Source organism: Seriola lalandi, unplaced genomic scaffold (assembly GCF_002814215.2).
Source record: "Seriola lalandi dorsalis isolate HSWRI2012SDOR001 ecotype SW California unplaced genomic scaffold, Sedor1 jcf7180002054835, whole genome shotgun sequence".
Lineage (NCBI taxonomy): Eukaryota > Metazoa > Chordata > Actinopteri > Carangiformes > Carangidae > Seriola > Seriola lalandi.
Window position 1 is genome coordinate 682,294 of NW_019525388.1, and position 13,992 is coordinate 696,285.

The 13,992-nt window shown below is 41.4% G+C and overlaps 1 protein-coding gene across 7 annotated transcripts in view; it reads left to right on the forward strand.

Moving 5' to 3' along the window:
* myo9aa (myosin IXAa) overlaps window positions 1–13,992 on the forward strand; it is a 100,893-nt gene that overhangs the window by 72,728 nt on the left and 14,173 nt on the right. For 6 of the 7 annotated variants that reach the window (XM_087179423.1, XM_023426679.2, XM_023426680.2 and 3 more), the window contains 10 exons: window positions 520–661; window positions 1,388–1,583; window positions 3,074–3,193; window positions 4,629–4,704; window positions 7,851–7,991; window positions 8,544–8,583; window positions 8,689–8,811; window positions 10,018–10,098; window positions 10,318–10,428; window positions 13,478–13,600. In XM_087179423.1, the coding sequence (XP_087035549.1) occupies window positions 520–661; window positions 1,388–1,583; window positions 3,074–3,193; window positions 4,629–4,704; window positions 7,851–7,991; window positions 8,544–8,583; window positions 8,689–8,811; window positions 10,018–10,098; window positions 10,318–10,428; window positions 13,478–13,600 (1,153 nt within the window). The remainder of the gene's footprint in view (window positions 1–519; window positions 662–1,387; window positions 1,584–3,073; window positions 3,194–4,628; window positions 4,705–7,850; window positions 7,992–8,543; window positions 8,584–8,688; window positions 8,812–10,017; window positions 10,099–10,317; window positions 10,429–13,477; window positions 13,601–13,992) is intronic. The other variant, XM_087179422.1, reaches the window with a different exon arrangement.

The window sequence follows — 13,992 nt, forward strand, 5'->3', positions numbered from 1 at the left end:
CCCCCCCCCCCCCTTTCTCCATTTGTACACTGAATCAAATTCCTCCCACTTGAAAAAGCTGGACAGCTCTGAGTCTTTGGCTGTGTTGTTTTCGTAGCTCAGATTTCACCCCGTTCCAAAACCCCTGGTGTCTCGTTCTTCCCCTCTTCCTGTAAGCCGTTGATTTTCTTCAAAATTGCTATTAAAGGGCAGAAGGGAAATCTGAGCCGTAAATGATCGTCCAACAGATCAGATAATAGTAACCTGCCACATTTTCGGTGGTCCACTATAAGCACTGGTGTAGTAACTGCTGCTGTGGCTGGGTTAGAGACTAGTGGAAAAGAAATGCCTTTAATTCATTATGTTCTGTTTGGATGAACACCTCGGGAATCTGTTGAACATTTTCAGTGTGATTTATAGTAGTGCATCGACATGGTGATTTCTTGGCGGGCGTCCTTACGTAATGTGTTTTCATTTTAAAAACAGCTGTAAAAATCCCATTGTTCTCCAAGTCAAACTTCTCTTTCCTTCTCACTTCAGTTTCCCTCAAGCCACCAACCAGACTTTGTTGGATAAGTTCAAGCGGCAGCATGAGGGGAACAGTTACATCGAGTTCCCCGCTGTCATGGAGCCCGCCTTCATTATCCGACACTATGCTGGCAAGGTCAAGTACGGTGTCAAGGTCAGTGTAATCTTCACTTCCACACCTGGCCGAAATGTGCCGTTTTGAATGGAAGAATTTAGCATTCATGTAGAGAAGACTATATATACTCAGACACAGCCACGCCTGCGATACATGCATGGCTGCCATGGCTCTCAGTTAAAGTCAGATTACATTCCAGTCGGCTTGTTTTCATGAGGAGAGCTGTGTATTTAGTTCAAGTTCGTTTCCCTGGATCCAAGACTAAACATTTTAGTTAGTAATAGAGATTCTGCTTAAAGTTTTATGAAACAAAAGCAGATGTGTGTATATATATATGATTATCATTAAATGGCATATACTGTATGACTATATATCTAATGTCGTCTAAGCTTTCATGAATTTTATGGATGACTGTTTTCTTCAGTTTTAGCTGTTTTAGCTGTAATTTGTTTGTGCTTGTTTGGGACACTCTTTATTTATTTTATTTATGTTCTATTGGATGATTTTAACCATTTATTGATATGACTGATTGTTTTGTGTTATTAGTAATTTGATTTCGTTGCATTAAGTTCGGCTGCTTTGTTGTAACTTTTGTTTTTTCTTTTGGACCTTGCTCTCATTATTGTATTAATGTTTTATTGGAACATCTTTTAATGTGCAAACCGCAGGAAAATAGCAGCTGCTATGGCAGAAGCTAGTGGATATCCAATACAATAAACAAATAAGCAAATAATACCATTGGATGCTATTGTATATCTCACACAGGATTTCAGGGAGAAGAACACAGACCACATGCGCCCAGACATCGTGGCTTTACTTAAGAGCAGCAAGAACGCCTTCATCTGCGGGCTGATCGGCATCGACCCCTCGGCCACTTTCCGCTGGGCGGTTCTCCGAGCTTACTTCAGAGCCCTGGTGGCTTTCAGAGAGGCTGGGAAGAGACACACGCAGAAGAAGACTGGTGAGCTCTCACACGCACACGTTATAGCAGTGATGTATAAACAGACAGATGAGAGATACATAGGGAAAATCTTATCTGAACTTAGAAAGTAAAGTAAAGCTTATATAATGTATTTGTCATCTACAAATATCTGTTTTGTTTTTTTATTGCATCAAGGCAACTACTGGTGTTTGAGTTTGCTTATATTATTAAGTCACAGCATTCTGCAGCTGCACGACTTTCAGTGATCGATTATACTAGAATAAATATTCAGAATGATGAAAATCTGTGCTGCCCTGCAGTTTGTGTAAATCTCAGGCTGTGTCACAACAGCACCAAAGAATCCACAAAGAGGCAAAGGACGTTGAACGTACTGCATGGCATGTGAGCATTCCAGGTACTTACTATAGCAAGAACAGTGAACTCATTAAATCTACAGTAGGGACTAATGGGTATTTAATTCTTCATCTCCTCTTGCTGTGTGTTTGACGCTTGCAGTTTATTGGCTGTCGGCAGAGAAAAAGGTGTGTGCCACCTTTGAAGCAGCATGTTCAGGACCGTATGCTCACATGCCACGCAGTTACAATTTTGTCCTCTTTGTTCATGATAGTTTCTCTTTACCTGCGCCGTATTTTGTGTTTCAGTAGTTCCTGTCCTGTAGTATGTGTGCATAGTGCTGGTAGTGCTGCTATGTATTTACAGTAGCTGTCGCTCTCTGTCTCTCTCAGCTTTGGCTTTATATGAATGCCTCCTTCTCCCTGAGAGTTTACTCTTGCTGTCCTTGATATGCAGTAGATGTTACCATCAGACGTTCTTTCAGCACTGCCGTCGTATGAATCAGTCTTGCGCTCTGCACCCCCTTGATCTTTCCTACACATAAAGTTTTACATGTAGATGTTGTAATGTTTAAAATAGATTTTTTTTGTTAGAAATCTTGTATTCTTTGCTTATCCTTATACATCTTTTAGAAATCCTTCCAACTACACTCTAAAGATATTGGTGTCACCCAAGGGAACCTGTTACATGTCTTCTAAAACATTTCTGCAAAATGACAGTTGTGTTGACTTGTAGCAAAGTTGTTTATAAGTCTTTGATTTCATTTTTATGAATTATTATGGGATAAGCTGTAAATTAAATCACCTTTAAATACCCTCACCCTGTCTAAGAGGACAAGGAGTGGAATCAGGTTACAGAAAAACCTCTAGAAGACGTTGAATGGAAGTGCCTTTGGGTGGCGAACACTTACACACAGAAGTACAATGACAAACATCCTACTGCAGTTTTGAATGTCAATCATCTTCTCTCCAGAAGTCTTGCACAGGTCACAGGTATCTCTCCAGTAGACGACTGCATCTCTTGATCTTTCTTCTTCGCTGTCTAATCTGTCATTTCTCTCTCTCTCTCCCTCTCTCTCTCTCTCTCTCTCTCTCTCTTTTCCCCCCATCTCTTTTACTTGTGTATTTTTTCCTCTCCCTCTTTTCTCTGTTTTTTGTTTGTTTTGCTTCTCCAAGGGCATGATGACGCTGCTCCATGTGCAGTTTTGAAAAGTGTGGATAGTTTTAGCTTTCTGCAGCACCCTGTGCATCAGAGAAGCTTAGAGATCCTGCAGAGATGCAAAGAGGAGAAGTACAGTAAGGCTGCCAATACAAAAATAACTCCTCCCACTTCCTGCCAGACCATGACCTGGGGAAACTGTAGGGACGAGGCTGACCAGCATCATCAACTTTACTGAAGCCAAAGTCGAGGCAAAATAGATCAAAACCATAAGAGTGTTCAAACTTAAAGAGGATATAGTTTCACAAAGTTTTAATTTACAGCTCATATTTTCTATCATTACACTCGATGCTTGTTGGTCTCCGCTCCCTCCGGCCTCCCCCTCTTCCCCCTCTCTTACGCGCCTGCATGCGTTCGTTCTTAGTTTGTCTTGCATGTTGCTCACTAGCATGCTTCGGCGATTCTGTCACTAACACTGTGCTAGTAAAAGGCTAAGCAGAGAAATGCATGGTTGTACTGCTTTTATCAGCTAGCTGTGGTCCGAGGGAACGGCGCAGTAACACCTCTAGGTGTCCGTCACTTTCCTTTTGTCAGTAATAGCACATCGCTACGCTTAAATGTCCAGTCCTGTCTTTTGGGCAGTTGGGTATAATTGCTTGTCCACCACCGCACACACTTCTAAAATCACCGCCACCACCCTCTCCTGTCACTAACACCACCACACAGGCCGGTGATGGTGATAGGAGACGGAGGTTCATGAATGACGTAGTTTGGGGGACACCGATGTGTACATTATAATCACTAACTTCAGGACATACAGCTGGCCTCACACACACACACACACACACACACACACACACACACACACACACACACACACACACACACTTCTCTCAAAGGTCACTTTTCCTCCACAAACATTTCATCACACTCAAATGTGTTTGTGTCTTTTTGTTGTGTGCCACCCTGCAGCTCCAGATGAGAGTGACAATGTTGTACAGAGTGATGAAACTGAGAACGGTACACTGTTCAGTCTTTATACGTAGGCTAACACACTGTAGATGTCTCTGATTTCTCATCACTGTGACTGATTGGCTGTAGCAACTGTAGGGCTTATCACTGCCGAAACCTAGCCATCACACTCTAGCAATGTCAATTTCTTTTTTTAGTTTGACCTAAATGGCTGCTGACTATTGATTATAGGAGAAGATGCTGTTTGAATATCCGTATTTTATATTAATCAAAGTTTTAAGCAAAACTACAGTCCAAACTAAACTCAATAACTCTTCAATATCATCTTCCATAATGCGATATTAACAAGAGCAACTCACTATTAACCTCACAGATCTTTGTTTCAGTATCAAACCATCTGCAGTAGAATATATTTGCAATAAAAAGGCACATAACACTCACTGCAATAACACTGGGGTGTCACGTAGTGTCAGAGGTGTGTTTTTGCTTGGGAAGGGGTTTGTCTGCGAGTGTGTTTGTCTGTTTTGTGTGTGTGTGTGTGTGTTTGTGTTTGTGTGTGGTGTTCTTTCGCATGACGCCAACCTGTGTGTTCGTGATCAGGTGTGACCAGGAAGAGTCCACGTACGCCACTGTCAGACCTTCAGGGAAGCAACACCATCATTGAGAAGTCGCCACGGTAAGAGTCTGTGTTGAACGTTGCGTCTCAAGGTCTTTGTGAAGCTTCCGCTCACTTTCCTGGTTCACGTATGTGAAGAAATAAATTACACAGTTCAAAGCCAGGTCATCCTAATGCCTGCATTCACAAAATACCACAGATGTGTAGGGGCTTGATGAGCATGAGCTCCCATGCATGTATCACATGAGGACAAATGTGTTGGCACACCTGACAATGTAATGCAGTCTAACGCAACACCACAACTGACAGGCTGAGAGAAGTTACTGTGCTGTTACGAGCTTCATAAAGGTTGATTTTAATTATTATTAAAATAGTTGTTTGTTATTTTATTCCTTATTTTTCCTTATTTACTGATCATATTGATTTTATTGGACAAAAAAAAGACAAGAAATGGATGATGCAACTAGAGCAGTGCGGGTAGAATAAACCGCCTGTTTGTTTAGTCATTGTGTGCCTTTTTATTAGTGAGTCAACAGTAAAAGAGGAAATGAGGGGAGAGAGAGAGAGAGAGAGCGCTTCCAGTCAGGATCAAACTGAGGATGATGGCGAGTCTTCACCCCCACGCCCCCATAGTGTCCTGTAAATTAGTGTTTAATCCCACAGACAGAGTACAAAGACATCTGTAATTATCAACAAACCCCTTAATACCTTTCTTACAGATGTGCTGTCATACTTTAGATAATATACTTTTTAATCATCATGTGTTGAGATTCACCTCTGGGCATTGAGACAGACTTGGCATTCCTTTAAAAAAGAAAAAAAAGAGTGATGGCTGTGCTCTGACCCCGAGCATTGCTCCCATACCACCCCACTGAGCCTCCGGTCCACCACCTCCTCTAATTAGCTGTGGACCGTGAGATTAGCAGCCCACGACCACGACTGGCAGCACAGAGCAACCCGTACAAGATAGTTTTTGTTACACAAAAGCTCAGTCGGGGGCTGTTAAAATCCCCTCTTAATGTGATTTGCAACCTCTGCCCTCCCTCTCTGTCTCTTTCTCTCACTCACACACACTCATCGTCCACATACTAAAAAGAGCACTAAGGTCTGCGCAGCTGCTTCCTCTGTGATGTAAAGTCAGAGCTATGCATTGGAGAGGAGTGCCCGGGGAGCGATAAATATTCAGCCCCTGCAGGGTGCGTGTCAGCTGGACAGAGCAGCGGACAGTGCAGTGCTTTATGGGACTCTTTGAGAAAAACAGTCACTACAAAAGGCATATTGTACCGTCACCATTAACTGAGATCGATGATAAACTGGGGAGAAATTCTCCTTTATATGGTAGGCCAGATGCAAACAGAAAGTTTGTGCTTATTCTTCATTGCATACTGTGCCATCAGAAATTATGTTTTGATTTAGTCATATACAATAAACCCTTAAACACCGGTCATAAGATTATATAAGGATGGAGTATAAACTTTGATTTTCTCTTACAGACTAGAGCTTTGTGGATCTCCTGTCGCAATTCATAATATTGTAATTTAGTGCAAGCTGGTAGTTCAAATCATATGTATCCTATTGCTCCTCTGGGACAGTGGAGATGTACCCCATCCTGTGGTAAGGATTATGGAGCAGCATCCTGTGGGTCTCTTCTGCGGCGTCTATAGAGAGAAAAAGTAGTAGGCCGGTCACACCTGAGTTTTTTTATTATTATCTTTTTCACATCTGCGTCCACATCTGTTTCATGTTTTTATATTTGACCGAATAAGAAAATTATGGCCAGATTAAGTCAAAGTTAAACATCTATCGTTTCACGTTTTGTTATTTTAAAATCATAATTAGCTTCACTGGCCAGTGTATGTTTAGGCATACAAGGAATTTGACTCCAATTTCCTGTGGCTAACAAGACTATTGCCAGTCTGTGTGAGACTGTGCTTTGTGCTAAATGCTAACGTAAGTATGCTCATGCTCACAGCGACACTGCTAACATGTTGGCATTTGGTGTCTTAGTTTAAACATTTGCTAATTGGCACAAATACACAACGAACAACCGAGGCTGATGAGAGTATGATTAGTTTTACAGTTAGCTGATGATAAACCACAATTCACATTTTTGACCTGGTGGTGGCACAAGAACAAAAGTCAGGGAATCTTCAAAGTCAGTATGGAAATTTCATATTAATAATTTCATATAAATATTTGCTCCTTGTGCACAGAGGCTGAACACAATGATCAGAGAGAAAGCTGTGTTTTTTTATTTATTTTTTATTAATGTATTTCAGCAGTGGAAAATCACTTTCAATCCAAACAGCTGGACCAAAAGCTCAACCTTCTAACCTGCTGTTCCGTATTTGTATTGACTCTCATTTTCATCAGCCAGTTGAATGATTCAGCCCGCTCTAATAACACAGTATGAATGATGATATTGGAAAGGGCTTCAATTAATCGGAAGGGCTGAATCAATAATAAATTGCTGCTGCCACATCTGTACTCTGATTCTGAACAATGATGTTGAGAATCTTTCATTTCTGGCTCTTGACTCGGTTCCTCAGCTGCTCCTCTCTCGTCCTCTCCTCTGGGCTAAAATAGTTCAGATTGGTTAATGGTTTTAACCATGACCTGACGCTCGTGTTTTTGTTGTAGTTCTGTGCAGGTGGTTAGGTTTCACCTTGAGGCCAGAGGTTTAAACCCTTTGAGGCTTCAGTAAACCGTGTCTAATTCTGTTTGAGATGAATTCCACTCTGTCCTATGGGAAAAAAACATAGAAGCTGCTGCCCCTGCTGGTGACTATGCATAGGTTACACTTCTCAAAAGCTGAGCTACATCAGATCACTCCAACACAAGCTCAATTCTCCCTGCAGCTTTTCCTCAAAGTACTGACCTCTTAGTATAAAGTATTTGATGTTACGTCTGAGACATTGACAAACAGTCAATGTACCTGAGGAAGTTCACAAACTCTTGCAAAAGGTCTTTGGTGATTACTCTCTTATTGCTGTTAAAATGGATTTTATATTGAATTTCCAAAGTAAAGGAGGATAAATAACTGTCCAAATGAATTCAGAAAAAAACGATTATCCCTTTATTGCTTTTATTTCTTTCTTCTACTGTCTTCTTGTAATGTATAAGTTCATAGACTAAAGTAAACATCATGTCTAAAGTTTGGATTTCCTAAATTAATCACTTCTATTGGTGTGTGTTTTGTCCAAAAGGGGTTCTCCGGGCCTCGGCTGGAACGGGCGTGTGGGCCGACACAGCCGCTTGTCGTCCAGCAGCTCCACTGCGGATGAAGACGGCATCTTTGTGAACTCAGCCAGCAGCAAACTCCTTGAGCGAGCCCACGACATCCTCATGTCAGTAACAAGACACAGCCACAGTCACAATAATGCTTTAAACTCCCTGTTAACCCGGATTTGTAAATCTAATTAATCCACTATTTAATGGGTTTTTTTTTTGTGCTTTCTGTGTGATTGTAAAATGCAAAACTGCTTCCAGCATAGTTTTATTTTACTGGTATTTGGTATTTTGGTCAGCAGTGTGGCCGACTGGCCTGGAGACGCCCTTAAAGTTGAAAGACCTGAGTTCAAACTCAGTGTCAGAAAACATCTGCCTTGCTGAAGTGTCCTTCAGTGATCGCTACATACCTACCAGCTCCAAGGGTGCTGTTCTGTAGCTGACCCTGACCTCTGACCTCCTTATGGAGCAGAGCACGTGAAAAGAGAATTTCCCCACAGGGGTGAATAAAGTTCCACTATTTTGACAGGGATACGACCCACTCGGGAAGAATTTCTGAAATTAATTCAGTGCTTTGTTGACCTTGGAAAAGAGAGGGATTTTTTTGCTTTGTGGTGAAAACAATTTCAAATGAGCTGCTAACTTTTCTGTTTTTGTTTTTTTATAAACAGGAGGAACAAAAACTACAAATCTAAGCCAGTTCTTCCGAAGGTAGCGTTCAGTTTCTTTGATTATCTTCACAGAAGGCGCAGAAAAATATGATGTCGTGTCACATTCTCATCGTTATCAATTGACTCTTTATTTTCACATCTGCAGCATTTACTGAACGTCAAGTCACTGAAGTACCTCAGCAACCTGACGCTTCACGACCGTATCACCAAGTCGCTGCTTCACCTCCACAAGAAGAAGAAACCACCCAGTATCAGTGCACAGTTCCAGGTCGAAACAAAACACACACACACACACACACACACACACACACACACACAGAGCAAGCAGCATATTGCTTAGAGCTCCATGATTTGCCATTCAGTGCTCTCACTGTAAAAATAACAAGATTATCCCGAGCTGGACGTAGGAATCCCCCTCCAGCTGTGAATATGATAAAAACAAGGTGTGTCCTTTACAACTCGCTGTGGGTGGAAACATCCCTCCATCTCTCTGCCTGCCAACGGCCTTTACTGTCCACTGTCTAATCCATGTATTTGTCCGCAATGTGTGTGAAGTCTATTACGTAGTTCACACACCCGCCCAAAAGTCTTAAATGTATGACATCATGTCTGGGAATTTATGAAAATAATAATAATAAATGTCTTATAAAAATACTTTGATTTGGTGAGAAACTGGTGGCTTGCCTTGTCTCAGTTACTGACACACCCTTTTGAATTTCTTCACTAATGGTTCGATGAGACCATGAAAACAGTTAACTGTACACGCCTCAAGCTGAAAATAAGCTTATTCCTACCGTTTAAACTCCTGAAGACAAATGGGATGTTGTAGCTAGGTGCTCTGGCCTTTGTTTTAGCACCTGTTAGCAGAGGATTTCCTTTTTAAAGTACTGTTAACATCCATAATAATTTCTTTAGGTCACAAATGTCTGATAAAAGCTGACACGCCAGCTCAACAACCAAAAACTGCTATTTTCTCCCTGATTTCTCTGGACGTGAACTGTGTGCTCCAGCTGTTGGAGGCAGAGATGAGTGCTGAGGCCCCTCTGGCAGGCCGCCCCGGCCCCAGTGTGTGGATGACTTCACTTCCCACATCCTATGCTGCGCTGATTGCTTTAATCTCCCATGGAGGGGGAGGAGACTGAATTCCTCCAGCCACTGAATTATCACACACACATGCTGACACACATGTGCACGTGTTTACACACACACACACACACGGTCCTCTTTCTTCTACAGAACCATATGCTTACGTTGACATATTGCTGGTATTTATGATCCCAGGCTGTGACTTTAATCTTGCAGCAAAGAGTTTTTCTTAGACATGGACCAACGGTTACTGGCAGCTGACAGAGCCACCTGACTTTGACTACTGTCTGTCAAACAACTGTGTAGCATCAGAAGCGCCGTGCCGTAGCTTGTTATAGTCAGATTTTGTGGCGAATCTGACATCTTGTCTCTGTGTCTCACTCCACAGGCCTCTCTCAATAAGCTAATGGAGACTCTGGGTCAGTCTGAGCCTTATTTTGTCAAGTGCATCCGTTCCAATGCTGAGAAGGTACAGTGTGCTCACTCCAGACTGCAGCTACTTTGACTGTTTTGGTTTAGTTTTCAAAGCATTTTTCATTTCCTTTGAAGTTCCAACTTTTTTTTTAGAGCTGTTTATCATTCCCCCCCTTCTCTCTCTGTAACCTCTGCTGCCTGTCGCTCTTCCCTTTTTCTGTCATTCTCCCCTCTTCCTCATTATCTCCTTTCCCTCTGGCTTTCTCTTTCTCAGCTGCCCTTACGGTTTAACGACAACCTGGTGCTGAGGCAGCTGCGTTACACAGGTATGCTGGAGACTGTGCGCATTCGGCAGTCAGGCTACAACATCAAGTACAGCTTTAAGGTAACATACGCACATTTACACCCTGTAGATACTGTTTAAAATACAGTAAATAACAGTTTGCCAATCAGTGGTCAATGGCACTTCCATTTTATGCCACTTTATACTTTTTCTCCAGTAGATTTGAAAAGGAAATGTTCTTTTCTCTCCAGTATATTTATTTGAAATCAATTATTACTAGATGCATTTGCAGATACAGATTTTATATAAATATTATCCATTATTAAAGATGAGAACTACCCAACATTGTCTAAAGTACTTAAAATTAGCTTCCTCTTTACCAGTTAATGTATGTATAAAATAAATACTTCTGAACTTTTACTAGAGTAAGGAGTAATTTTAAAATGGGGCATTACTACTTTTACTTAAAGCAGCCATTTGTAAGTTTTGCTATTGCTACAGTGTTAGCATAAACAGCTGTTTACTTACCAGTCTAGAGGAAACGTTGTGAGTTCTGCATCAAACTTCATTCCTTTATTCGCCAAGAGCTGTCTCCAGAGGTGGAAAGCAACTCCAATGTTAAGTCTTGTCTCAATCATGTCTTTTCTTCAACTGAAGTTAGCATGCTAACCAGCTAGCTCGGCCCATCTTCTCACTTTCTGACAGTGACTAGCTGCAAGCCTCCAAGCTGCCCTGAAGATGTAGCTGCTCAGATGGCGTATTATAACCTCTAGTCATGTAAACACAGCCATGGTGGAAGCTATTGTTAAGCGACAATCACCACCACCTGCCTCCGGTTAGAAACCACATTCAGCGGCAGAGAAAACTCACAAATAGCCTCTTTAAGTATTTGACTACTTTGTCCAGCACTGGTGGTAGTCCATACAGAATGAATTATCTAAAATTGTGAAAAGAATGGTGATGACTCTGGACGTTTTTTTGTTTTTTTTTCTTTAATCTGGGTCAAACTCTAAAAATACTGGATTCTCCATTTCCATGTTAAACGAATAACATCTTTTCATTAGACTCCACAATCCCAGTTTTCAGCTCAACTTTTTGTTAAAAAAAAAAAAAAATTGCTGTCTCCAAGCCCAGCCCGAGAATTATTTTACCAGACATGACAAAGCTCCCCAGAGCCAGAGAAGACATCATAAATCAGTTCTCACAGACTGAGAAGTTCTAACCATGGCTGGTGAACTGACCTGTATGTGTATGATTGGTGGAGTTTCCCTTTTTTCCTGATAGTTAAAACAGACTCACTTCATCTACTATTTTTGCCAGGTATGACGTTTTTTCAGGAAGCAAACACTCACTAAGACAGAAAAGGGAGTTGAGAGCAGATCCCACTAACATGTTCTCTCTGTGGAGGCGTGCGCCGGCCAGGACACTGATACTCTGATCAGTCTCACTGCTCACGTCCCAGAACTTAAGCGACACTCAGGTTTCCATTCGTTTCGGTGCCAGAGAATTGAATTAATGTCCTGGAAACATGTCGCTGAGGATGTTTGAGCCGGGATTCATTGTGTGTTGTGTCAAGAGGGAATTATGGGGAACGTGAGGTGGCAGCCATCTTAACCATACTGGCTCTCATAAGAATGATGTCAACCCTGTGAGAAATACTGTATGACTAATCGAGAAGATCGTGTTTAATGCTGATTGGAAGGGAGTCTTTGGACAGAAGAAGTGGGCTCTCTCCCACTCCAGTTTTTTTTTCTTAACATTAGTTTCCATTTTGCGGTCTTAAATTTTAATTTGTGCCAGTCTTGTGATGTCAAAGTTTTTGGAAAAAGATGAAGTCACTGTGCTAGTTTATTATGGAGTCACTTCACCGAATCACAACTTATTTTCCCATGTAAACACAGTGGTATCAGCAGTAGACAGATCAGGTTTTATTTGCTGGGGTTCTGAGATCTTTGCTGCTGCTTCCTCCCAGATTCAATCAAAGATAACAGAGTTTCATTAATGGGAATTAAAGCAATGAAAATGAGTCAATTCTGAGTCAACAGCAGTGACTTGATCCTGAAACAATGTCCCAGTTAGTGGGGCTAATCCACAGACCTCACTAAAGACAGTTTCACTATTTTTCAACTTGACTAGAAATTTGCAGCAGTGGAAAGTACATTTACTCAAGTACTGCACTGAATGCACAATGTGTTACCAATGTAATAACGTAGTATACATCAGTCACAGATGCCATTTTCCTGACTATTTTTTACTCAAAGTATATTTTTCTGATTTCATTTTGTACTTTTGCTGAAGTAGGATTTTGAATGCTGTGTTTTTACTTTATTGTTCTGATACTTATGCTGAGTGCTTCTTCCACCAATTGGGAAATAGTTACCACTAATATTTGTAAACAAATATAAACATGAAACCACAGTATAAATTTAGTTGTTTATGGACTGGCCTTTTAGTAAAAAATCTGGAGTGCAAAGCTCATAAAACTGTAACTGCTTTGATGAGCTCACTCAAATAATTTTAGCATCAGACATCGTCGTTTACCAGAAATTCCTAGAAACATACTTAGTGCTGCGGTCAGCACTAATGAGAAATATCTTGGGCACAGTATCACTTTGGAGGACTCGGCTGTTTCCCAACTCTTCAGAACAGAGCCTCTCCATTGTCCTCGGGTCTCTGAAACACTCCCCATGCTTGTAATTGTATAAACACAGCATCTGTTTCCCTATCCACCCCCTACAGCCCAGGGTGCAGAGCGTATTGAATTCAGACAATGGGCCTCAGTTTGAAGAGTGGGAGTTGAGCATATTTATGCCATGATGTTTGAACCCCTGCAAATATGGACAGCATGGACTTTTACCTGAAACCACATGTGCCTTGGCAACTTTCTGCTCAAGAGATGCTACAGGAGGCTGCTTGAGTCTCTGGTGCCGGTCAAGAGTTATGTTTCAAATTCAGGGCCAGAGTGTCTACAAGTGATAAATCGGTTAGAAAAACCGATGGCTTCAGCAGATTCATTGGCGTAAACCGTTTGTTAGAGACATTATTGTACCCATATCTTGTGCACGTGACACAGAAACATAAAACCCAGAACAGATACTGAAGGTTAATAAACATATTTCCCCTTAACACCTTTCCTTTGTTCTCTTGATAGGATTTTGTTCATCACTTCTGCGTGCTGCTCCCAGAGGGCACCAGAGCCACCAGGGAGGGCATCCAGCAATGTCTGGACCAGCTAGACCTAGAGCCAGATGGGTACCAAGTGGGAAAGACGATGGTATTTACTCTGCTCTCTCTCCTTTCCTTTTTTCCTTTTCCTGATAAACAAATACAGTAAAATATGGCGTGGCATCTGTTTTCAATATTGCACAGTATCCCTCTCTGAAATGCTTTCCTCTACTGTACAAAACATGTCAATAATTTGTTCACTAGTGTTCACTAGTACACATGAATGTTACACAATTCAGCTTTGTTTAACTCTCAGACAGTATAGTTCAATTTTATTTATCCCAAAGCTTCCATCAATACCAAAACTACCACGCAGAGTGACAGTTAAACTGATGAATGTGATATGTAGAATATTCAATGTGTACAAACTGGTGTCTGCTTCATAATATGTCACACGGTCTGAGCATATGATAAAGCTTCAGTTAAGTTTTGGAACAAGCC